This window comes from Salvelinus fontinalis, chromosome 13 (genome assembly GCF_029448725.1).
Source record: "Salvelinus fontinalis isolate EN_2023a chromosome 13, ASM2944872v1, whole genome shotgun sequence".
NCBI classification, from domain to species: Eukaryota; Metazoa; Chordata; class Actinopteri; order Salmoniformes; family Salmonidae; genus Salvelinus; species Salvelinus fontinalis.
In genome coordinates this window covers 52,323,634-52,350,825 of record NC_074677.1, presented here as the reverse complement: position 1 = coordinate 52,350,825, position 27,192 = coordinate 52,323,634, and the positions used below count along the sequence as shown (strand labels likewise).

The 27,192-nt window shown below is 43.5% G+C and overlaps 1 protein-coding gene across 3 annotated transcripts in view; it reads right to left on the bottom strand.

Annotated features, from left to right (window-relative positions):
* Positions 1–899: 899 nt before the first annotated feature.
* Positions 900–27,192, bottom strand: part of LOC129868972 (voltage-gated potassium channel subunit beta-3-like) — a 37,885-nt gene continuing 11,592 nt past the window's right edge. For 2 of the 3 annotated variants that reach the window (XM_055943375.1, XM_055943374.1), the window contains exons 2-14: positions 12,162–12,205; positions 12,008–12,045; positions 7,324–7,403; positions 7,106–7,150; positions 6,787–6,831; positions 6,621–6,664; positions 6,431–6,517; positions 6,177–6,262; positions 5,931–6,051; positions 5,656–5,750; positions 5,369–5,489; positions 4,826–4,914; positions 900–4,573 (exon numbers count right to left, since the gene is read on the bottom strand). In XM_055943375.1, the coding sequence (XP_055799350.1) occupies positions 4,484–4,573; positions 4,826–4,914; positions 5,369–5,489; positions 5,656–5,750; positions 5,931–6,051; positions 6,177–6,262; positions 6,431–6,517; positions 6,621–6,664; positions 6,787–6,831; positions 7,106–7,150; positions 7,324–7,403; positions 12,008–12,045; positions 12,162–12,205 (985 nt within the window). In that variant the 3' untranslated portion in view covers positions 900–4,483. Of the gene's footprint in view, positions 4,574–4,825; positions 4,915–5,368; positions 5,496–5,655; positions 5,751–5,930; positions 6,052–6,176; positions 6,263–6,430; positions 6,518–6,620; positions 6,665–6,786; positions 6,832–7,105; positions 7,151–7,323; positions 7,404–12,007; positions 12,046–12,161; positions 12,206–27,192 lie in introns of all 3 variants that reach the window. The other variant, XM_055943373.1, reaches the window with a different exon arrangement.

Below are 27,192 nucleotides of genomic sequence, written 5' to 3'. Positions count from 1 at the left end.
ATCTGTACTATTGCTGGCCGTTAGTCACTCACATTGTGTCTGCGTCCTGTCGAAAACAATCAATTCCATAAGGTCGAGAAGAGCCTGTAAATGCATTGGGAAAGGGTGTGGGTCCATGAAGGTGTGGCTTTTTACATTTGAACAAAAAAACTACTTCTCTTTAAGTATGTGGATATGGAGGTTGGCATTTATTGGGATGAATCTTGTCCTGGAGGCAGCTCTGCAGAGTGGTCACTAGCTGGCCTAGCCACAAATCTGATGTTAAACATAACCCCAATCACACTGCTAACCATATACCTAACCCTAACATTGAATTAAGACCAAAAAGCACACTTTTGTTTTCATGATTTTTTTTAAACGATATAGACGATTTTGACTTTGTGGATGGCTCATCTAGTGGAAACCGCTCAGCTTTTGCCTCCAGGTTTCAACAGAAACCACAGGCTGAATTAACTGAGACTTGCAATGAGGGAAAGGAGATAGAAAAAGAAGGAAGACATAGAACAAAGGGGTGACAGGCACCTGGATAATGTACTGTGGTCTTGACAATGTACAGGGGCATAGAGGTGGTGATGAGTGTTAGTGGTGACCAGTCCATCTAAATCACACTGGCACGAGGTGGCAATGATGAATGTCTGGTCATCTCCAAAATATCCCTGTCCATTGTTGCCACGGTAATGATTCACTCAAGGTTGTCAGCTAAATGCTGACATCTTGTATTTTTTTCTCTGCTCACACAATAAAGGATGAGCAGAACCCTTAATGAGTGACTGTGTGAGATGAGCAAGTAATTCACATCAAATAATGCATGTAAGAGATGCATTCAATAGAAAACCACTGGAAGATTTTGTCTAATCTGCTCGTAGCATGCCATTGAAATACTGCGCAATATTACCAAACACTTTTTTAGCCATTTAATGGTTCTTGGGGGAACATGGATATACAGAAGCTTGATATGATTTTAAATCAATGCAAAATCTTTACTTGATTTTCAGCTTTGCCAAAAGGCAGGCAGACCATGATAACTACTGTGTTTGTGTGTTTGTGTGTGTGTGTGTGTGTGTGTGTGTGTGTGTGTGTGTGTGTGTGTGTGTGTGTGTGTGTGTGTGTGTGTGTGTGTGTGTGTGTGTGTGTGTGTGTGTGTGTGTGTGTGTGTGTGTGTGTGGTCCTGCCAAGCTGCCAGTAGATCTGGTTGCATGACCACCAAAAGACATATGAGGTATAATTTTCTTCTGATATTTTAAGGGCAAGCATACAGTAATACATTCAAGGCTTCTTTCTCTTTTTTCCGTTTTTTGTTTCAAGACAGTAAAATATAAGTTATGCAGGCAAAGTTAGTCTTAAGGAGCGATCTAGGCATATATGTACATTAGGTGGATGCTTTTCAGTTCAACTTAGAGCCTGTTAATAAAATACATAAACACAGAACAAAACAACATGTCAATCTGGTTAGATCTGTCGTTTGCTCACTTCAGAATCCAACATTTTTCATATTCCAATATTCCATATTCTAGTATTTACATACACCAGTGATTAGAACACAAACAAACCAGTATCAAAAAGCACAGAGAACACTCATCAGTAATGACAGGGGGATAACAAGTGTGGGACAAATCTCTCTCATTCCAAATACACTAGTGCCCTGGAGCGTTTCCTGAGCCTGACCACAAACCAAGGGTTTACATGAGAGGTTCACATAACAGGAGTACGTCCTGGTACTAGGAGTAATATCTACATGTAATTAACAGAAGTTAAATAGAGACGAAAATTGACTGAAAGTTATAATACAATTGGGAAAGAATAATAACAATTGGGAAGGAAAAACTACAATGAACTACAGAAATAGGCTAAGCAGCTGGGTTCAGGTTGCCCAATGAAACACCCAATATAATCTGCTCCCAACACAACGCTGTCTAAATCTCATCCCCAGAGAAGTGCAAAAAAGCACATTGCATTTAAACAAACTCCAAATTATTATTTACAGTCACCTCCAGAATTATTGGCATCCTTGATTAAGATGAGCAAAAAAGACTATAAAACTAATAATACAAATACTGAACTACATGTACTATCTTCATTTTATACTAATACAATTGGTCAGAGAAGGAGATTGTCTATCAAGTAAAAAAACAAACATGAAAAAGATAGGGGCATCCCTGTTTTCAATACTCTCGTGGCCAAATACCTATATTTTCACGTCATCCAACAAATGTAAATGCCTGGAGTATGCTTAACAACATTGGCAATTGGATTGGAACCGGCGCTGTGGTCAGATGACATGAAAATAGAGCTCTTCGGCCACACATACCAGTGGTGGGTGTGGTGTTGAAAGAAAGATGCAGATGTGAAATATGTAAAATATGGTGGTGGATCTTTGATGTTATGGGGCTATTTTGCTTCCACTGGTCCTGGGGCCCTTGTTAAGGTCAACGGCATCATGAACTTTAATTAGTACCAGGATATTTTAGCCAAAAACCTGGTTGCCTCTGCCAGGTGGTTGAAACTTGACCACAAGTGGATCTTCCAGCGAGACAATAACCCCAAGCGCACATCAAAATAAACAAAGAAATGGTTAATTGACCACAAAATCAACATTTTGCAATGCAATGAGGTTCACGTCCAGAGACTGAGATGGCCATACAGTTTATAGCCATCTCAGTCTCTGAAGTCGAACCCCATTGAAAACGTGTGGTTTGAATTGAAGAGGGCAGTCCATAAACGCAGACAAAGGATATCAGGATATTGAAAGATTATTTATGGAGGAATGGTCTAAGATCCTGTGTTTTCCAATCTCATAAAACATTTTAGAAAAAGGCTCAATGCTGTTATCCTCGGAAGGGGAGGGTGCCGGAGTATTGAAAACAGAGATTACAATCATTTTGACCCCCATCTTTTTAACAAAATGATTACTTGTTAAACAAAATCTATTTTCTGAGAAATTGTATTTGTATAAAATTATATAATTTCCCCATTTCTTTTGCGTACTATATAGCTCAGTATTTGTCTTATTATTTTATACAGTCTTCTATACTCATCTTTATCAAGGGTGCCAATCATTTCTCAATTCAGACACACTTGAGTTCACTCTGCTACCCCTCTCTGTCTGACTCATTCCCAGTGAGATAGAACACACGGGACATTATGGGGCGAACGTTGCACATTGAAGACAGAAGAATTCTTCATGTAAAGGTCAGGATTTGCATGTTATGTGGCCTCATTTAAAATGTTAAAGCAAAGCAACAAAAACACATTGAAAGACTGCTAGTTTACCACAGTGGGTTGTACCCACTGTCTAAGGCTGAGGAAGAATGACCTACAGTACCTTTCATTAGGGGTCCACTCTCCACAGTCTTTAGTGGATGAGTAAATAGGCTCTTCCAAACAAGCAGGAAAAGCCTTAGTTGTCATTGTTATTGACGCAGAAATTGTTTTGACGTGGAGGACAATACACACGTCACACAGACACAGACCCTGTCAGCGGGCTTGCAGAGAGTAATTAAAGTAAAGCTCCAAGATGTGCCCGCCAGTGCAGAGCCTGGATCAGCCCGTCCCACCTGCTAGTGCAAAACGACTGCTTAGAGGGGCACTGCAAATCTACACAAACCACAAAAGCCATGCCATATTTACACCCTGCTTGGGCTGGTCTCTCTTAAAGGGACATGCACACAGTTTACACACAGAGAAGACACCTAGGAAGACACTGCTGTTAAAGGACACAGAGTGACGGGCCAGTCACATAAGGAGATGACAAGCCAGACACCTATGTGCTGCTAACCTTTGGCTCTCTGCTGGGTATTAAACGTCATAGCGACTCACTAACTGTGGAAAAAGAGTGTCGCTATGACAGCACCGGTCACACAGTCAGTGGGAGAGTGCAGAGCTGTGTCTCAAGTTGCTTCATGGCATCAAAAAGTTCTCATCTCATTGTTGATAAAGTAGAGTGCAGTTTGCTTGACGATACTGAGCGTCTCCATTTAACTACCTCCTATCTCCAACTTTACCCTCATTGGTCTTTCTGGAAGAAACCAAACGCTCCATGATTTGGCCTCCCATTTACGTCATTTAGCAGAGACCTTTATCCAGAGTGACTTACAGGGTTAAGTGCCTTGCTCAAGGGCATATCGAACGGTTTTTCACCTAGTCGGTTCAGGGATTCAAACCAACGACCTTTCGGTTACTGGCCCAACACTCTTAACCGCTAGGCTACCTGCCTCACCTTCTGTTTGTGGACATTATCAGTCAGTGAGGGATCTGTAATATATCTGATCTAGTCATTGTTTTTGCACATTAAAATATAGATTTTTTTTTCATACATGATACAATGCAATGCGCCGAATGGATATGCGCAAATACTGGAAGCACAATGTTGCTGAGGACATGCAGGTTGTTGATTATACTGGAGGGTGAAAGAGCAATGTTCCTCGACGTCATCACCTTTTCGTCATCTTTCTCTGACTCTGTCCTTTACTCCATCGGTTCCTCTTCATGTTCGCGACTCTTTCTTGGAGTGGGGCTTGTTTCCCAAGAGTGAGTCAATCTCAGCCACAGTCTGAGGAGTCATCTGTGAAATAAGCTGCAGGCATAACATGGAATGTCAGTTTAGGACTATCCCAAAATCGTTTGGTGAATGCTTGCTTGTTTGCTTAATCTAAAATGGAATCTTAAGTGACATTAAGGATGCCTAAAAATACAGACTTTTTGTATTATATAATTATTTGTTACATTTCATGCTTATGACAATGTTATTAGTTTGAAGAGCTCTGATTGAGTGTTCAGTGAAAAGTGTATAATCAGAGTGGTATGATGTTGAGGGGAGGGTTGTTACCCTAAGGGCACCCAGGTTTTCCATCAGCTGGTCAGTATTGGAGACACCGAGCAGCACTGAGCTCACTCCCTCACTGCGCAGACACCAGGCTACAGGAGGACAGAGAACAAGGAGAGAACACTGAGAGAACACTGAGAGAACACTGAGAGAACACTGAGAGAACACTGAGAGACCATTGAGAGAACACTGAGAGAACATTGAGAGAACACTGAGAGAACACTGAGAGAACACTGAGAGAACACTGAGAGAACATTGAGAGAACACTGAGAGAACACCGAGAGAACACTGAGAGAACACTGAGAGAACATTGAGAGAACACTGAGAGAACACCGAGAGAACACTGAGAGAACACCGAGAGAACACTGAGAGAACACTGAGAGGGATCAGAGATGGAGGCTGAGTTGATGTGGCAGATTGACGCTTTCTATTTAAGTCTGTGTTTCAATTCGAAACAGTATGTTAGAGTGTCAGACAGAGACATTAGATAACAGAGATGGACAAAAAACAGACGCATGTACAGACACACACACGCGTCGTCCATACCGATGGCTAGCTGTGCGGCGGTGCAGCCTAGTCTATCGGCCATTAGGTGGAGCTCTTTGATCTTGGCCAGCTGCTTGCGTCCCTCCTCACTGTTGACCCGCTCCTTCAGCCACTGGTAACCCTGCACCAATATTAGACAGAACAAACACAGAAATATTGAATTGTGTCATCCACAGTTATAGGCCTAATGGACAAAAGTGGGATAGAAACTAAATAATTCCAATCAAGTAGAAAACACAGGAGAATATTCGCTAATGAATGAATTGTATTTTGTCTGGAGAACTCACTTTTATGTTAGCCCTGGAGATGTCTGGTACACCCTCACTGTACTTCCCTGTGATCAGTCCACACGCAAGGGGAGACCAGGTCATTGCCCCTACACCTAGACAAGAGAGGGAGAGAGAGAGAGAGAAAGAGAGAGAGAAAGAAAGAGAGAGAGAGAGAGAGAGATAAAGAGAGAGAGAGAGAGAAAGAGAGAGAGAAATGACAATGTTTTAAGAGTTCTCTGCAAGCAGCATTGTGAGGACATCTGGTGCTGTTCGCTGGACTGTGGACGACTGACCTATCTTGTGGTAGAGCTCAGGGAGCTGCACCTCCACCTTGTCCCTCTTGAAGTAGTGATACTCAGCCTGCTCACATACTGGCGGGATCAGATTAAACTGACGCGCCACTGAGTACGCCTCCTGGTGGCAGGGAAACAGAGTAACACCATCACCACAGAGCACCAATGGCCTTGCGTCATTGACTAACAGGAGCAGGTGTTGACTGGAATGTATTAGATAACAGGGAGAGATAACAAGGGACTCACCATGATCTCCATGGGACTCCAGCGAGAGGTGCCCCAGTACATTGCCATGCCCTGATTTATTACAAAGGTCATGGCCCGGACTATCTCTGCAAATGACATGGTAATAAACATACTGTAACAACACAGATATTACATGCTTAGAATGCAAACCTCAAGACACTTTTTCGAGTGCATATTACACACCATAAAGGGTTGGGGGCAGAGCAATGAACACATGACAATGGAGTAGTAGGACTGGTGTGACTGTGACTGACCTTCCATAGGGCTGTTGACGTCATTACGGTTAGCAAAGACCATGTCCACATAATCTAACTGGAGTCTGGACAGGGATCCTCTCAAACCTGCAATGTAATGGGCATCATCGTCATCATCGCCCTTATTGTCATTCTCATCATCGTCGTCATCGTCATCGTCATTGCCACTGTATCCTTAATTTGATTGTACCTTCAATGATGTGCTTTCTGGATAGTCCCCTTTCCGTCTCCGCCCTGTAGAGTGATCGAGTTCCAGTATAGTCAGGGGATAAATAGCAACAATACAGAGTCACTTTGCCAGAACAATGGAGAAATAATGAGGGTTATATCTGGCATTTCCCCCCAAGGATACTTACTGCCCTCCCCAGTAGATCTTGGTTGTCACAACATAACTAGAACGCCTGCCAGTGAAATGGGAGGAGAGGTTAGAGAGCATAAGAATGAAATAGAACGTATTCTTTCACCACACAGTAATACGATGTCAACCACAGAGAAGCTAAAAGCATTTGAAAAAGATCCGTCGGTTAAACAATCTATGTTAAAAAAAACAACGTCTGTCTGTTCTTATGAAATGTGAAAAGCAAAGTTCACAGAAAAATATTTAGGATGTAATATAACTAGACAGACAGCTACTCATATGCAGATGAGTCACATTAGAAATATGGTTAATATCACCTCCATCCTTTCTTCTTGATGATGTTCCCTAGGGTGATTTCAGCCCTGTGGAGAGGAGGAGACGTGATGGAATGACAATATGAACAAACGGGAATAAACAGTGGGGAGACTGAACGATGGACAGAAACAGAGGGAGTGACAGACAGAGGCAGGCAGAGTGTATAGAGACAAAGAGAAGGAACAGAAGAGAGCAGTGGAGGATGGTGTACAAAGCTGACCTGCCGGAGGCATACACCTCTGCTGTGTCAAAGAGGTTCACCCCGGCCTCATAGGCAATGGTCATCAGGTTCTCAGCCATCTGAGGGGACAAAGAGAGAGAGAGAGACTGAGACGGAGAAAATTAGGGACAGACAGAGACAGAGACTGGGACTGAGAATGAGAGAGAGAGAGGGAGAGACACACACTTTACCAGACTTCACGAAAGAAATTGTGAAAAACAGACATTGTTATCATACAAGAAACATGGTGACGGACCCACTGGTTGCCCTCTAGGTTACAGAGATCTGGTAGTCCCAGCCACCAAACTACCAGGTGTGAAACAAGGAAGTGTCTCAGGGGATATGCTAATTTCTTATAGAGCAGGCCTAACCCACTCGATTGAATTAATAAAAACAGGAACATTTGACATCTGACATCTGACTAGAAATGTATAAGAAAATTATCTCCACAGAAAAAAAATGTTCTCCTGTGTGCTACCTATATCCCCCCACTATAATCTCCATACTTTAATGAAGACAGTTTCTCCATCAAAAAGGGGCAGATCAACAATTTCCAGACCAGGGGAGGCTCCTCAGAGGAGGAAGGGGAGGACCATCCTCCTCAGTGAGTTTCATAAAAATTATATGTTAGCTAGCTGGCTATGACTATCCAACACAACACTGAAACTCTTCCAAGTCAAGGTAAGCTTTTGGCTGAACTAATTTATTGTCCCGGGGGCACGCCGGTGTAAGTGCTAAATTACTAACTGTACACTGTAACGTTACTGCATGATTGTAACGAGTTTACTAACGCATTAGTTCTATTAGCTATGTTGACTATGACGTTACTTTAGCTAATATGGTGACAACGATGTAGGCTGTGTGTAGTGGTTATGATATGGTTTGGCTTGGAAAGTTTTTTTCCCTGGTTACATACAGCTGTTGTGTTGTGCATTGAAGTCCACAAGCGAAGGGAAAATGTGAGAGGAGGAGAGCGCATAGATGCGAGAAGGAATACAACGTGGCTGTTATGAAAGGGCATCGTGTTTACACATGATCTGGTGTGTATTTATTCCGCCGATTCTGTAGAACACCGTTTTTTAAACGTAAGCAAACTGAAAGAAACAGGGATAAACATACATTAATTTGTCCAATAGAAACTGTCATTTGCAACTGTTGGACTAATGATTACACTCTGAATGTATCACTGTCTGTCACCTCAACATTTTCTCTCGACCTGTGTGCACCTACGTGGTATACTTTCATTCATAGGCTAGGCTGTAGCAACCTCATGATGGCTATAGAGAAAATGTTTGAATCATGTTGTAGCCTAAACCTATCGCTGTTACAGTGAACTGGGTGAATGGATTATGAATGAGAGTCATCCAATATACTGTAATAGAAATAAGGCTACGCTCATGAAAAGTAAAAATCGTCTTCCCTATTCTTAAACAGCGCCGAGCGCCACTGTTCCAGACCCAGGGACATGTACTAGTCTTTGACGACCTAAACGCCAGAACCGGACAAGAACCTGACACCCTCAGCACATAGGGGGACAAACACCTACCTTGAGGTGACAACATTTCCTGTATAGCCGCGCTATACACAGCTACGACAAAACAACCAATAAAAAAACAGGTCATAACTCCTGCAGCTCTGTCGCACGCTGGGTCTGTACATAGACAATGCTAGGCTTTCTAGGGGACTCCTACAGTAAGTACACCTACAGCTCATCTCTTGGTAGCAGTACTGTAGACTACTACCGACCTCAACCCAGAGTCTTTCAGAACACAGCAAAATCACAGTCTACTTGAACAGAGCAATACTCAATCATGAGACATCAAAGCCGAATAAACTGCATAATATTAAGAGATGCTATAGATGGAAGGAAAGTAGTGTGGACACCTACCAGAAAACAATTAGCCAACAACAAATTCAATCTCTTTTTGACATCTTCCTGGACAAAATGTTTCACTGCAATAGTGAAGGTGTAAACTTGCCAGTACACAGCCTAAACAATCCATTGAACCTCTCAGCTTCCCTATCAAATCTAAACATTTCAACCAGACAATCTAAGAAAATTAACAGCAATGGCAAATGGTTTGATGAAGAATGCAAAAACCTAAGAAAGGAATTGAGGAACCTATCCAACCAAAAACACAGAGACCCAGAAACCCTGAGCCTACGCCTTCACTATGTTGAAACACTAAAGCAGTACATAAATACAAGAACAGCACGTCAGAAATCAGCTCAATGTAATTGAAGAATCCATAGAATCTAACCACTTCTGGGAAAATTGGAACACACTAAACAAAAAAAAACATGAAGAGCTGTCTACTCAAAATGGAGATGTATGGATAAACCTCTTCTCCAATCTTTTTGGCTCTATAACAAAGAACAAACAGCAAAAACATATACATTTTCATAAAAAAATCTGTAAAAAGTCATTTATTAAAGACGACCAGAACCCAATGGATTCTACATTTCAACTGAATGAACTACAATACAAAATACAAACCCTTCAACCCAAAAAGGTCTGTGGTGTTGATGGTATCCTAAATGAAATTATAAAATATACAGAACATACATTTAAATTGGCTATACTTAAACTCTCTAACATCCTCCTCAGCTCTGGCATCTTACCCAATACTTGGAACCAAGGACTGATCACCCCAATCCACAAAAGTGGAGACAAATTCGACCCCAATAACTATCGTGGTATATTCATCAATAGCAACCTTTGGAAAATGTTCTGCATTATTATTAACAGCAGACTACTACATTTCCTCAATGAAAACAATGTCCTGACCAAATGTCAAATTGGCTTTTAACCAAGTTACCATATGACAGACCTTGTATTCACCCTGCACACCCTAATTGACAAACAAACAAACCAAAACATGCTTTGTTGATTTTTTTTAATAAATTGAAGGAAAGCGGTGTTGGGGGGAAAACATACGACATTATGAAATCCATGTACACAAACAACAGTGTGCGGTTAAAATTGGCCAAAAACACACATTGATTTCTTTCTTTAGGGTGAGACAGGGATGCAGCTTGAGCCCCACCCACTTCAACATATATATCAATGAATTGGCGAGCGCACTAGAACAGTCAACAGCACCCGGCCTCACCCTACTAGACTCTGAAGTCAATGTTTACTGTTTGCAGAAGATCTGGTGCTTCTGTCCCCAACCAAGGAGTGCCTACAGCAGCACCTACATCTTCTGCACAGATTCTGTCAAATTTGGGCCCTGACAGTTAATCTCAGTAAGACCATAAATACAAATTCCACCTAGACACTGCTGCCCTAGAGCACACAAAAAACTATACCTACCTCTGCCTAAACATCAGCACCAAATGTAACTTCCACAAAGCTGTGAATGATCTGAGAGACAAGGCAAGAAGGGCCTTCTACGCCATCAAAAGGAACATAAAATTTGACATCCCAATTAGGATCTGACTTAAAATTTTTGAATCAGATATAGAACCCATTGCCTTTTATGGTTGTGAGGTCTGGGGTCCGCTTACCAACCAAGAATTCACAAAATGGGACAAACACCAAATTGAGACTCTACATGCAGAATTCTGCAAAAATATCCTCAGTGTACAACGTAAAACACCAAACAATGCATGCAGCGCAGAATTAGGACGATTCCCGCTAATTATCAAAAAATAAATGATTCTCAAAGCTTCCATAACAAAGCCCTCACCTATAGAGAGGTGAACCTGGAGAAGAGTCCCCTCTGCCAGCTAGTACGGGTACTCTGCTCGCAAACATAAACAGAGCCCCAGGACAGCAACACAATTAGACTCAACCAAATCATGACAAAACAAAAAGATCATTACTTGACACATTGGAAAGAATCAACAAAAAAACAGAGTAAACTGAAATGTTATTTGGCCTTAAACAGAGAGTACAGAGTAGCAGAATACCTGACCACTGTGACTGACCCAAAATTAAGAAAATCCTTGACTATGTACAGACTCAGTGAGCATCGCCTTGCTATTGAGAGAAGCCGCAATTGGCAGACGTGGCTCTCAAGAGAAGACAGGTGGAAACCAAGCTGCACTTCCTAACCCCATGCCAACTGTATGACCATACCAGAGACACATATTTCCCTCAGATTACAAAGAATTTGATAAACTCCCATATCTATTAGGTGAAATACCATAGTGTGCCACCACAGCAGCAAGACCTGTGATCTGTCATTACAAGAGCAACCAGTGGAGCACAAACACCATTGTAAATACAACCTATATCTATCCGTTTAGTTATTTTCACTTTCGTACATAGCTAATAATATAACATTTGAAATGTCTATATTCTTTAAAAGAAATTGTGAGTGTAATGTTTACCGTTAATTTTCGATTGTTTATTTACCTTGTTTATTTCCTGTCTATTTCACTTGCTTTGGCAAAGTAAACATATGTTTCCCATGTCAATAAAGCCCTTTGAATTAAATTGAGAGAGAGAGAGAGAGAGAGAGAGAGAGAGAGAGAGAGAGAGAGAGAGAGAGAGAGAGAGAGAGAGAGAGAGAGAGAGAGAGAGAGAGAGAGAGAGAGAGAGAGAGAGAAAGAGAGAAAGAGAGAAAGAGAGACTAAAAGAGAAACTGAGAGTGAGACAGAGAGAGACTAACAGTTGCACCCTCAGACTGGGTTAAACATGGTGTCCCAAATCATTGTTACATAATACAAAACTCACCTCGTCAGAGATCTGCGATCCAAATGTCACCCAGGTGCCTACCGTCAGACAGACAGAGACAGACATATGGAGAGAGACAGAGAGAATCAGTTCTGTTACATTGCTCAGTGAGTCTATAATGCATATTGTTCTGGTCCATTTGTTTTGTACTAACCCAGCCCCAAGCAGGACACACGCAGACCAGACTTCCCCAGGTTCCTGAGACAGAGAAAGACAGGGGTCGTGAAGAGAAAATAAGAGGTATGAACATTTGTTAGGGACATGAAAAAGATGTACTGTATACCGTCACCTCAAAAGCTACCTACATTAGCACTTCTAGTGCCCCCAGCACAGTAGGTACATTCACAGAATGTAGTTTAGTTTCCTAAATTACAAGTGTCAATGCCTACACCTCTCCACTAGATTTTTCAACACAATCTCCAGATACTAATTCTAAATAACTTTGGGTAAGGCCAATACATTTATTATCTGCTTGGAAATCTGGATAAGTGAGTGTATTTCTGGCAGTGATAAAATGATCGCCATTGCCTGAGTGCCCAGACGGCCAATGTTGAACAGTTGACCTTTACCCTTCTCACATCAACAGTTCAGTGTAATATAGTGCATAGGCTATAACAATGGGAGGGCACTGGGTTGTTTCACCCCTACGCCAGATGAAGCTGTATATACTCTGCATATAAGTAATAACATGGGGCTGATTGAAATGGTTTATATGGTTCTAGAGCACAGTGCTGGGCCTGCCACATCTGATTATCCAGACAGCTGACTGTTGAAGGGCAGGATCGACGTGGGATCAGAGAGCTGCAGTGAGTTCTGGTCATGCAAGTGTGTGCCACTGGAAATTCTGTGTGTTTCATCCTCGCCCTCCTCCTCTCCTCCACGCATGCTCTCCTCCACTCTAATAAGCCAGCTGGATAGGCAGCAGAACTGCAGCGGAACTCATTGCTGCTCGCCATCTTTTTATCTCCAGCGCCTCGCCCCTCTGCCTGTCTGCCTGCCTGCGTTCGCCACAAATAGCCTGATGGAAAGAGACAGACTGTCAGAGCGTTTAGATCCTGGCAGACGGGCACTGCTTTATTTTCCCTGCTCTTTTATTATTTGCCCAGGCAGCTATTTTTAGACGTATGCATATGTGTGCATTTGTGTGCCATTGTGTGCGTAAATACAACACAGTGTTTTGTGTGTTTCTGTGTCAGTCACATGTACTCACAAAAATTGTGCATGATCCTGTATGTGAAGGGAGAGGGAGGATGGAGCACTTTATAATAAATTGCATGAGTCATTCTTTATCCCCCACCAACTAGCCTCTGGGCAAAACACACTAACTCTCACTTTCAATACCGACAGGGATTCAAATCACAGCGTACTGACCATATCAACATAGATATGACACTTTAGCTGATAACTACAACAACAACAAAGAAATCGCACGCCTTTCCTTAACGCCCATGTTTTCACCACTCCCACCCACATAAAAAAATACTATAGTTTACTATAGAATACTGTAGTATTACTACAGTGTTTTTGTAGTGTAGTGTTTTAGCGGACATTTCTGTATTATTTACTATAGCTGTTCTTTTTTGCGGATTTTACTGTAGTATACTGTAGCATTTATAATAGTGTTTTTTACAGATATTATTATTAAAACTATACTGTAGTATTTACTGTAGTGTTTTTGTGGCCTGTAGTATACTGTAGTGTTTTTGTGGCCTGTAGTATACTGTAGCATGTACTGTAGTGTTTTTGCGGCCTGTAGTATACTGTAGTATGTACTGTAGTGTTTTTGTGGCCTGTAGTATACTGTAGTATGTACTGTAGTGTTTTTGCGGCCTGTAGTATACTGTAGTATGTACTGTAGTGTTTTTGTGGCCTGTAGTATACTCTAGTATGTACTGTAGTGTTTTTGTGTTATTATCTTTGACATAGAAGTGTGGACTTTCTCCTTGAGGAAACCTACTGGAAAAATTATAGAAGAGCACATTTTCAATAACCTGTATTCTACAGTATACTACAGTTTACTACATAATTCTATAGTAAGTACTACACATGATCGAGGGATACTAAAGTGTGTAGTATAGTATTCTACAGCAGGGGTCTTCAACCTTTTGTTGCCCAGGGACTCCTTACCAGGAAAACTGGCGACCCAGTGACAGCCATCATACTCGAACAAAACTTTTTTCCCCCACGTCTTGTCTTATCATCAGGTGAATGATAATGGCGAAGAGAAGTAATCAACATTTTAAAGTGAATAGATTTGGTAGATAGTGTTTCATTATTTTGACCTCCTGACATTATTTTTTTATTTTACCGTTATTTTACCAGGTAAGTTGACTGAGAACACGTTCTCATTTGCAGCAAGGACCTGGGGAATAGTTACAGGGGAGAGGAGGGGGATGAATGAGCCAATTGTAAACTGGGGATTATTAGGTGACCATGATGGTTTGAGGGCCAGATTGGGAATTTAGCCAGGACACCGGGGTTAACACCCCTACTCTTACGATAAGTGCCATGGGATCTTTAATGACCTCAGAGAGTCAGGACACCCGTTTAACGTCCCATCCGAAAGACGGCACCCTATACAGGACAGTGTCCCCAATCACTGCCCTGGGGCATTGTTTAGACCAGAGGAAAGAGTGCCTCCTACTGGCCCTCCAACACCACTTCCAGCAGCATCTGGTCTCCCATCCAGGGACTGACCAGGACCAACCCTGCTTAGCTTCAGAAGCAAGCCAGTAGTGGTATGCAGGGTGGTATGCTGCTGCTGGTTATAACTGGAAGAGGAAGTGTGAACTCCAAACACATTTTCTCAATGAGCAGCTGTTTTACTGGTTAAACAAAGGTCAGCCGAATGTTGGCAAAAAATTAAGTCCATGTCAAGAAAGCTTACTAGCAGTCAGATGCAATTGCCCCACCGGTAGCCTATTCACGGATGCTTTTTCAAAGCCTACGTCACATACTCCAGTGAGTGTAATTGGCTACAATGAGTGTAATTTGCTCAATATTAGGAGTTAACAAATGAAAAGTTGACGTTATTAAAAAATAACATATTCTCCTCTTTTCTACTGTAGGTATGTCAATACAAAATTTGTTTATTATGTTGTTACTAGCACATAAAAATATAGAAAAATTAAATAAAAAATCTACTTTTAATATATACAGTAAGAGTCAAAGGTTTGGACACACCTACTCATTCAACAGAATGTCTTTATTTGTACTATTTTCGACATTGTAGAATAATAGTGAAGACATCAAAACTATGAAATAACACATAAAATCATGTAGTAACCAAAAATGTGTCAAACAAATCAAAATATATTTTATATTTGAGATTCTTCAAAGTAGCCACCCTTTGCCTTGACATCTTTGCACACTCTTGGCATTCTCTCAACCAGCTTCATGAGGTAGTCACCTGGAATGCATTTCAATTAACAGGTGTGCCTTGTTAAAAGCTCATTTGTGGAATGTATTTCCTTCTTAATGCGTTTGAGCCAATCAGTTGTGTTGTGACAAGGTAGGGGTGGTATACAGAACATAGCCCTATTTGGTAAAAGACCAAGTCCATATTATGGCAAGAACAGCTCAAATAAGCAAAGGAAAATGACAGTCAATCATTACTTTTAGACATGAAGTTCAGTCAATCCAGAATATTTCAAAAACTTTGAAAGTTTCTTCAAGTGCACTCGCAAAAACCATCAAGTGCTATGATGAAACTGGCTCTCATGAGGACCGCCACAGGAAAGGAAGACCCAGAGTTACCTCTGCTGCAGAGAATAAGTAAGAGTTAACTGCACCTCAGATCACAGCCCAAACAAATGCTTCCCAAAGTTCAAGTAACAGACACATCTCAAAATCAACTGTTCAGAGGAGATTGCGTGAATCAGGCGTTCATGGTCGAATTGCTGCAAAGAAACACACTTGACTTTGTTGTGCTTTGTTGTCCTAAAGGACACCAATAATCATAAGAGACCTGCTTAGGCCAAGAAACACAAGCAATGGACTTTAAACTGGTGGGAATCTGTCCTTTGGTCTGATGAGTCCAAATGTGCGATTTTTGGTTCCAATCGCTATGTCTTTGCATTAGATGACCTGGCCTCCACAATCACCTGACCTCAACCCAATTGAGATGGTTTGGGATGACTTTGACCACTGAGTGAAGGAAAAGCAGCCAACAATTGCTCAGTATATGTGGGAACTCCTTCAAGACTTTTGGAAAAGCATTTCTCATGAAGCTGGTTGAGAGAATGCCAAGAGTGTGCAAAGCTGTCATCAAGGCAAAGGGTGGCTTTTATTATTTCAGCTTTTATTTCTTTCATCACATTCCCAGTGGGTCAGAAGTTTACATACACTCAATTAGTATTTGGTAGCATTGCCTTTAAATTGTTTAACTTGGGTCAAACGTTTCGGGTAGCCTTCCACAAGCTTCCCACAATAAGTTGGGTGAATTTTGGCCCATTTCTCCTGACAGAGCTGGTGCAACTGAATCAGGTTTGTAGGCCTCCTTGCTCGCACACACTTTTTCAGCTCTGCCCACCAATTTTCTATGGGATTGAGGTCAGGGCTTTGGGATGGCCACTCCAATACCTTGACTTTGTTGTCCTTAAGTGTCACGTTCCTGACCTATTTCTGTTAGTTTGTTGTATGTGTTAGTTGGTCAGGATGTGAGTTTGGGTGGGCATTCTATGTTGTCTGTTTCTATGTTGGTTTATGGGTTGCCTGGTATGGCTCTTAATTAGAGGCAGGTGTTTGGCGTTCCTCTAATTAAGAGTCATATTTAGGTAGGTTGTTTCACAGTGTTCGTTGGGGGTGGTTGTCTCCTGTGTCAGTGTTTGTCGCACCATACGGGACTGTTCGGTTTGTTTTGTTCATCGTCATTTTTATGTGTAGGCTATTTTCCCTGTTCGTGCGTTCTTCGTGTTTATGTGAGTTCGTCGTCCAGGTCTGTCTACACCGTTTGTTGTTTTGTTAGTTTTAGTCAAGTTCGTGTTTTCTTTAATAAATCATGTCTTCGAACTCCGCTGCATTTTGGTTCAATCCCTGCTCCTCCTCTTCGGATGAAGAGGAGGAGGAAAACCGTTACAGAACCACCCACCGATCCAGAACCAAGCGGCGTGAATTCGAGCAGTGGCCTGCTACACAGGAATCATGGACTTGGGAGGAAGTATTGGAGGGTAAAGGACACTGGGCTCACATTGGGGAATATCGCCGCGCTCGTGAGGAGATGGAGGCAGCGAGAGCCCAAGAGCGGTGGTATGAGGAGGCAGCAAGGAGACGTGGCTGGAAGCCCGAGAGGAGACCCCAAAAATTTCTTGGGGGGGGTGGCTAAGAGGTAGTGGGCCGAGGGCAGGTAGGAGACCTGCGCCCACTTCCCAGGCTTACCGTGGAGAGCGGGAGTACGGGCAGACATCGTGTTACGCAGTAGAGCGCATGATGTCTCCTGTTCGTATGCATAGCCCGGTGCGGGTTATTCCACCTACCCGCACTGGTAGGGCTAGATTGGGCATTGAGCCAGGTGTCATGAGGCCAGCTCAACGCGTCTGGTCTCCAGTGCGTCTCCTCGGGCCGGCTTACATGGCACCAGCCTTACTCATGGTGTCCCCGGTTCGCCTACATAGCCCGGTGCGGGTTATTCCACCTCCCCGCACTGGTCGGGCGACGGGGAGCATTCAACCAGGTAAGGTTGGGCAGGCTCGGTGCTCAAGGGAGCCAGTACGCCTGCATGGTCCGGTATTTCCGGCACTACCTTCCCGCCCCAGCCCAGTACCACCAGTGCCTACACTACGCACCAGGCTTCCAGTGCGTTTTCAGAGCCCTGTTCCTCCTCCACGCACTCTCCCTATGGTGCGTGTCTCCAGCCCAGTGCCTCCAGTTCCGGCACCGCGCACTAAGCCACCTGTGCGTCTCCTAAGTCCTGTGCACACTGTTGTTTCTCCCCGCACTCGTCCTGAGGTGCGTGCCCTCAGTCCGGTACCACGCACCAGGCCTATAGTGTGCTTCGAGAGGTCAGTGTGCCCTGTCCCTGCTCCCCGCACTAGGCTTGAAGTGCGTGTCCCCAGTCAGGTGCCTCCAGTTCCGGCACCACGCACCAAGCCTACAGTGCGTCTCAGCCGGCCAGAGTCTGCCGTCTGCCCAACGGCGCATGAACTGCCTGTCTGCCATGAGCCTGCAAAGCTGCCCGTCTGCCATGAGCCTACAGAGCCTTCCGCCAGACAGGAGCAGCCAAAGCCTTCCGCCAGACAGGAGCAGTCTGAGCCATCCGTCTCCGCAGCGCCATCTGAGCCATCCGTCTCCCCAGCGCCGTCTGAGCCATCCGTCTCCCCAGCGCCGTCTGAGCCATCCGTCTCCCCAGCGCCGTCTGAGCCATCCGTCTGTCCCGAGCCATTAGAGCCGCCCGTCTGTCCCGAGCCGTCAGAGCCGATAGTCAGTCAGGAGCCGCTAGAGCCAGTCGTCAGTCAGGATCTGCCAGAGCCGCCAACCAGACAGGATCTGCCAGAGCCGCCAACCAGACAGGATCTGCCAGAGCCGCCAACCAGACAGGATCTGCCAGAGCCGCCAACCAGACAGGATCTGCCAGAGCCGTCAGTGAGCCATGAGCGTCCAGAGCCGTCAGCCAGCCATGAGCGTCCAGAGCCGTCAGCCAGCCATGAGCGTCCAGAGCCGTCAGCCAGCCATGAGCGTCCAGAGCCGTCAGCCAGCCATGAGCGTCCAGAGCCGTCAGCCAGCCATGAGCGTCCAGAGCCGTCAGCCAGCCATGAGCGTCCAGAGCCGTCAGCCAGTCATGAGCTGTCCCTCAGCCCAGAGCGGCTATTTATTCAGAACTGGCCCTCAGTCCAGAGCTGTCTCTCTGTCCGGAGCTGCCTTTCAGTCCGGAGTTTCCCCTCTATCCTGAGCTACCTCTCTATCCTGAGTTACCTCGCTATCCTGAGCTATCCCTCTGTCCTGAGCTATCCCTCTGTCCTGAGCTATCCCTCTATCCCGGTGCTGCCCCTGGTGTCGATGTTACCTAAAAGATTTAGTGGATGTAAGTTGAGGGTGGTCATTTGTAGGGGGAAATGTAGGCTGGGATTGACTATGGTGGGGTGGGGACCTCGCCCTGAGCCTGAGCCACCACCGTGGTCAGATGCCCACCCAGACCCTCCCCTAGACTTTGTGCTGGTGCGCCCGGAGTTCGCACCTTATGGGGGGGGGGGGGTTATGTCACGTTCCTGACCTATTTCTGTTAGTTTGTTGTATGTGTTAGTTGGTCAGGACGTGAGTTTGGGTGGGCATTCTATGTTGTCTGTTTCTATGTTGGTTTATGGGTTGCCTGGTATGGCTCTTAATTAGAGGCAGGTGTTTGGCGTTCCTCTAATTAAGAGTCATATTTAGGTAGGTTGTTTCACAGTGTTCGTTGGGGGTGGTTGTCTCCTGTGTCAGTGTTTGTCGCACCATACGGGACTGTTCGGTTTGTTTTGTTCATCGTCATTTTTATGTGTAGGCTATTTTCCCTGTTCGTGCGTTCTTCGTGTTTATGTGAGTTCGTCGTCCAGGTCTGTCTACACCGTTTGTTGTTTTGTTAGTTTTAGTCAAGTTCGTGTTTTCTTTAATAAATCATGTCTTCGAACTCCGCTGCATTTTGGTTCAATCCCTGCTCCTCCTCTTCGGATGAAGAGGAGGAGGAAAACCGTTACATTAAGCCATTTTGCCACATTTTTGGAAGTATGCTTGGGGTCATTGTCCATTTGGAAGACCCATTTACGACCAAGCTTAAACTTCCTGACTGATGTCTTGAGATGTTGCTTCAATATATCCACATAATTTTCCTGCCTCGTGATGCCATCTATTTTGTGAAGTGCACAAGTCCCTCCTGCAGCAAAGCACCCCCACAACATGATGCCGCCACCCCTGTGCTTCACGGTTGGGATGATGTTCTTCGGCTTGCAAGCCTCCCCCTTTTTCCTCCAAACATAACGATGGTCATTATGGCCAAACAGTTCTATTTCTGTTTTATCAGACCAGAGGACATTTCTCCAAAGACTATGATCTTTGTCCCCATGTGCAGTTGCAAACCGTAGTCTGGCTTTTTTATAGCGGTTTCGGAGCAGTGGCTTCTTCCTTGATGAGCGGCCTATCAGGTTATGTCGATATAGGACTCGTTTTACTGTGGATATTGATACTTTTGTACCTGTTTCCTCCAGCATCTTCACAAGGTCCTTTGCTGTTGCTCTGGGATTGATTTGCACTTTTCGCATCAAAGTACGTTAATCTCTAGGAGACAGAACGTGTCTCCTTCCTGAGCGGTATGACGGCTGCGTGGTCCCATGGTGTTTATACTTGCGTACTACTGTTTGTACAGATGAACGTGGTACGTTCAGGCATTTGGAAATATCTCCCAAGGATGAACCAGACTTGTGGAGGTCTACAATTTTTTTCTGAGGTCTTGGAAGATTTTTTTAGATTTTCCCATGATGTTAAGCAAAGAGGAAAAGAGTTCGAAGGTAGGCCTTGAAATACATCCACAGGTACACCTCCAATTGACTAAAATTATGTCAATTAGCCTATCAGAAGCTTCTAAAGCCATGATATAATTTTCTGAAATTTTCCAAGGTGTTAAAGGCACAGTCAACTTAGTGTATGTAAACTTCTGACCCACTGGAATTGTGATACAGTGAATTATAAGTGAAATAATCTGTCTGTAAACAATCGTTGGAAAAATGACTTGTGTCATGCACAAAGTAGATGTCCTTACTCACTTGCCAAAACTATAGTTTGTTAATAAGACATTTGTGGAGTGGTTGAAAAACGGGTTTTAAGGACTCAAACCTAAGTGTATGTAAACCTCCGACTTCAACTGTATATATATATATATATATATATATATATATATATGCGGACCTCCTGCAGTACCTCCGTGGATCTCTACAGTTTCTACAAAAGTCTATAGTAAGTCGTACACAGCGTATGGTATAGTATGCTACAGTTTATTACAGAATTCTACAGTAAGTACTACACATGATTGAGGGATACTACAGTATGTTGTATAGTATTCTATAGTTTACTACAAAATGCTATAGGAAGTACTACACGTGATTGAGGGATACTAGTGTATAGTATAGTACTACACTACAGTTTACTGCAGAATGCTATAGTAAATACTGTAGTATACTACAGTATTTTTTCATGTGGGCGTGGTAGCTTATGTCTATACCTTAATATGCTTGCCTAATTATATCCCCTAATTTCTTTGGAGAACACAAACGGAGGCTAAGCCTTTAGCATAAATCATGCATCGATGTCACTTCAAGAGTTGAAATCAAGTTAGGATCTGGCCCTGTGACAATCAGAGAGACAAACACACAAACAGAGGGGAATGTACGAATTACAGCTGCTGCTGGTAGATATGCAATATACACTTCTTTTTGGTTCTGGGTGATTATGATAGAGTGTCACTGTCACTGTCAGTATGTTTGACAACTGCCCCCCCCTCCCCACTCCGCAGTGCTGCAATCTGCAGAGCTGCTGTCTGTCAGTCTGTGGGGGACTATATGAAGACATATAAAAGAAACACAGTACACAAACATAAACTCACATAGCCTACTTACATATGAGCTGGCTGGTTGCTGGTCTGTGTGCTCATATGAATATTCACACTTGATGAGCAGATGCACACAAATCTACATACTGAACAGTCATGTACGTCTGCACTCATACAGAGTGAACACACACAGAGGCACAGATGCTTTCTGTTCCTACACTAAGTTCTCATCTATTTTCTCTCCTGCCATAAATCACGGAGCCATGCTAGGTGATTTTAGGGATCTGGACATTTTTTACATCATTACACAAGCACACCGGAAGCACACAGGTTGGTCTGTTACAGTAAAGTCAGCATTATAGTCTTTGCTGACGACTACAGTTAGGTTTCACCTGAGACAAGCAGAAGAGAGAGATATACAGTACAGATGGTTCCCACATTAAAAAATACTATGGTACTATGGTATAAATACTATAGTACTATGGTCTAAATGATATCACTGAAGCCCTTGACAAAAAACAGCACTGTGTCTCACTTTTTGTTGACCTCTATAAGGCTTTTGATACAGTTGATCATGCTATACTAAGGCAGAGATTGTCGAGCGTTGTTCTTTCGAAGCATGCAGTTGCATGGTTTGCTAACTATCTGTCTGACAGAACTCAGTGCACTCAATTTGATGGGCTCATGTCTGTTAAATTGTCTGTCTGTAATGGTGTGCCCCAAGGCTCTGTACTTGGTCCTCTCTTATTCACTATTTATATAAATATTTTAGACAAAAATTTCCAAAATGCGCAACTTCATTTTTATGCTGATGATACTGTTATTTACTGTTGTGCCTCGTCTCTTACAAAAGCTTTCCAGAACTTGCAAAATGCTTTTTATACTGTTCAACATACCTTGTGTCAATTGAAGCTTATCCTCAATACTGACAAAACTAAACTAATGGTGTTTTCTAAAGCAAGAAATAGACCTCTGAACTTTTCACCTATTATTACCTGTCAGGGCATTGAGATTGAGACTGTAACGTCATATACATATCTTGGAATTTTAATTGATGACGGCCTCTCTTTTAAATTGCATATTCAACAACTTACAACAAAAATTTAAGCTGAAATTGGGATTTTATTTTAGGAATAAGGCCTGTTATTCTTTTGAAGCCAGAAGGAGGCTAGTATCAGCTACATTTATGCCTTTACTAGACTATGGGGATATTTTATATATGAATGCTTCCGCTCAGTGTTTGAGATCAATTGACACCCTTTACCATGGCACTTTGAGATTTATTTTAAACTGCAAAACCCTTACGCACCACTACACTTTGTATACCAGGGTTGGCTGGCCTTCTCTAGTCACTCGTAGGCTCAGTCACTTGTATACTTTTATTTACAAAGCCATTTTGGGTTTACTACCTTTTTATTTGGGCATTTTTATTGTTCAGAAATGTGGTGGGTACTCTCTTCGTTCGCTGGACTTTATCCTGCTAACTGTTCCAAATGTCTGAACTGAATTTGGTAAAACGGCTTTTATGTACTCTGCGCCATTGTCTTGGAACGCCTTACAAAATACTTTTAAACTGGAAGAACTTGTCCCGATTGGTATTTTTAAATCACTGATGAATGATCTTGAGACTGATTCCCTGACCTGTCAATGTTTTTAATTTATTGTTTTTGATTTTGTTATACTCTTGTGAATTCTATGGTTTTTACTAGATTACTTGTAGTTTTTCATGTTGTTTGTCTGTAATTTTTTTCATGACTTGGTGCTGCCTATCTTGGCCAGGACGCTCTTGAAAAAGAGATTACATCTCAATGAGCCCTTCCTGGTTAAATTCCAAGATGGCTTAGCAGTTCAGACGTCATTTTTGTCCTCGTACTGTTTTGTCCTGTATATATATATTTACACCTTCTTCGCATATCTTTTATATTTTTTTTATTATCCAAGAACTCAACTACAAAAGCTTTCCTGCAACCCGCCTCACCAATTACAACAAAAAAGTATTATTTACCTCAAATCTGAAAATCCACAGTGAAGCTAACCAAGGGCTAATCAGAAGTTAGCCAGAAAGCTAACCAGAAGTTAGCCGAAAGCTAATTTGAAGCTGCCCAGAAGTTAGCCGGCTTGCTGGCTAGCGTTGGTGTTTCAGCTGCCCACGTTTTGTGGTCATCAGCTATTCCTTTAGCTCGATAATCTACCGGCACTTTTGTGCAACGCGACTCGGACCGGAGCATACCGGGCCTTTTTTTTCTCTCAGTTTCCCCGGATTTCAGCCGCAGGCTCTGGACATTTGCACCTTGATTTCGCAGCTAGCTAGCTGCAAACCGTGTGACTATTGGCTTACGTCGATCCCGGAGCAAACTTAAATTATTCCGGAGCTAGCCAGCTGAGGAGTTCCATCAGCCATTCCTGGGCTACAGTCACCTATCCGGACCCGTTTTTTTTTTTTTTTTTTGCTGCAGATACGGAGCCCCACCGGGCCTTCACGATTGACTGCCGACGTTATCTGCCCGAGGGAGTTATCCAACTGGCACCTCCGTCGCGACGTTACCTGAACGCTCACCTGGGGCCCGCTAATCGTTAGCTGTCTTATCGGCTGCTATCTTAATAAGTATTTCGGACAATTTTTTTTCTTTTTTTTCTTGGGTCACTATATCTATTTTGCCAATTGGATTGATCCGCTCTACAAGACACGGAACCCCACTAATCTACCGACGGAAACGCACGAGGTGTCTAAAAATAGACCTCCATCCTATGCTATCTTGCTACCGATAGCCATCTACCCGGCCAACTGTCTGGATCGCCGTGACCCCAACCAACCTCTACTCACTGGACCCTTATTGATCACTCGGTTAAGCATGCCTCTCCTTAATGTAAATATGCCTTGTCCACTGCTGTTCTGGTTAGTGTTTATTGGCTTATTTCACTGTAGGGCCTCTAGCCCTGCTCACTATACCATATCCAACCTTTCATTTCCACCACCCACATATGCGATGACATCACCTGGTTTCAATGATGTTTCTAGAGACAATATCTCTCTCATCATCACTCAATACCTAGGTTTACCTCCACTGTATTCACATCCTACCATACCTTTGTCTGTACATTATTCCTTGAAGCTATTTTATCGCCCCCAGAAACGTCCTTTTACTCTCTGTTCTAGATGCTCCAGACGACCAATTCTCATAGCTTTTAGCCGTACCCTTATCCTACTCCTCCTCTGTTCCTCTGGTGATGTAGAGGTGAATCCAGGCCCTGCAGTACCTAGCTCCACTCCTATTCCCCAGGCGCTCTCTTTTGATGACTTCTGTAACCGTAATAGCCTTGGTTTCATGCATGTTAACATTAGAAGCCTCCTCCCTAAGTTTGTTTTGTTCACTGCTTTAGCTCACTCTGCCAACCCGGATGTTTTAGCCGTGTCTGAATCCTGGCTTAGAAAGACCACCAAAAATTCTGACATTTTCATCCCCAACTACAAGATTTTCAGACAAGATAGAACGGCCAAAGGGGGCGGTGTTGCAATCTACTGCAAAGATTGCCTGCAGAGTTCTGTTTTACTATCCAGGTCTGTTCCCAAACAATTTGAACTTCTACTTTTAAAAATCCACCTCTCTAAAAACAAGTCTCTCACCGTTGCCGCCTGCTATAGACCACCCTCTGCCCCCAGCTGTGCTCTGGACACCATATGTGAACTGATTGCCCCCCATCTATCTTCAGAGCTCGTGCTGCTAGGCGACCTAAATTGGAACATGCTTAACACCCCAGCCATCCTACAATCTAAGCTTGATGCCCTCAATCTCACACAAATTATCAATGAACCTACCAGGTACCACCCCAATTCCGTAAACACGGGCACCCTCATAGATATCATCCTAACCAACTTGCCCTCCAAATACACCTCTGCTGTTTTCAACCAAGATCTCAGCGATCACTGCCTCATTGCCTGCATCCGTAATGGGTCAGCGGTCAAACGACCTCCACTCATCACTATCAAACGCTCCCTGAAACACTTCAGCGAGCAGGCCTTTCTGATCGACCTGGCCGATGTATCCTGGAAGGATATTGATCTCATCCCGTCAGTAGAGGATGCCTGGATATTTTTTTTTAATGCCTTCCTCACCATCTTGAATAAGCATGCCCCATTCAAGAAATTTAGAACCAGGAACAGATATAGTCCTTGGTTCTCTCCTGACCTGACTGCCCTTAACCAACAGAAAAACATCCTATGGCGTTCTGCATTAGCATCGAACAGCCCCCGTGATATGCAACTTTTCAGGGAAGCTAGAAACCAATATACACAGGCAGTTAGAAAAGCCAAGGCTAGCTTTTTCAAGCAGAAATTTGCTTCCTGCAACACAAATTCAAAAAAGTTCTGGGACACTGTAAAGTCCATGGACAATAAGAACACCTCCTCCCAGCTTCCAACTGCACTGAAGATAGGAAACACTGTCACCACCGACAAATCTACTATAATTGAGAATTTCAATAAGCATTTTTCTACGGCTGGCCATGCTTTCCACCTGGCTGCCCCTACCCCGGTCAACAGCACTGCCCTCCCCTCTGCTACTCGCCCAAGCCTTCCCCATTTCTCTTTCTCCCAAATACAGTCAGCTGATGTTCTGAAAGAGCTGCAAAATCTGGACCCCTACAAATCAGCCGGGCTAGATAATCTGGACCCTTTCTTTCTACAACTATCTGCTGAAATTGTTGCCACCCCTATTACTAGCCTTTTCAACCTCTCTTTCGTGTCGTCTGAGATTCCCAAAGATTGGAAAGCAGCTGCGGTTATCCCCCTCTTCAAAGGGGGGGACACTCTTGACCCTAACAGCTACAGGCCTATATCTATCCTACCCTGCCTTTCTAAGGTCTTCGAAAGCCAAGTCAACAAACAGATTACCGACCATTTCGAATCCCACCATACCTTCTCCACTATGCAATCTGGTTTCAGAGCTGGCCATGGGTGCACCTCAGCCACGCTCAAGGTCATAAACGATATCTTAACCGCCATCGATAGGAAACAATACTGTGCAGCCGTATTCATTGACCTGGCCAAGGCTTTTGACTCTGTCAATCACCACATCCTCATCGGCAGACTCGACAGCCTTGGTTTCTCTAATGATTGCCTCGCCTGGTTCACCAACTACTTCTCTGATCGAGTTCAGTGTGTCAAATCGGAGGGTCTGTTGTCCGGGCCTCTGGCAGTCTCTATGGGGGTGCCACAGGGTTCAATTCTTGGACCGACTCTCTTCTCTGTATACATCAATGATGTCGCTCTTGCTGCTGGTGATTCTCTGATCCATCTCTACGCAGACGACACTATTCTGTATACTTCTGGCCCTTCTTTTGACACTGTGTTAACAACCCTCCAGGCGAGCTTCAATGCCATACAACTCTCCTTCCGTGGCCTCCATTTGCTCTTAAATACAAGTAAAACTAAATGCATGCTCTTCAACCGATCGCTGCCTGCACCTGCCCGCCTGTCCAACATCACTACTCTGGACGGCTCTGACTTAGAATATGTGGACAACTACAAATACCTAGGTGTCTGGTTAGACTGTAAACTCTCCTTCCAGACTCACATCAAACATCTCCAATCCAAAGTTAAATCTAGAATTGGCTTCCTATTCCGCAACAAAGCATCCTTCACTCATGCTGCCAAACATACCCTTGTAAAACTGAC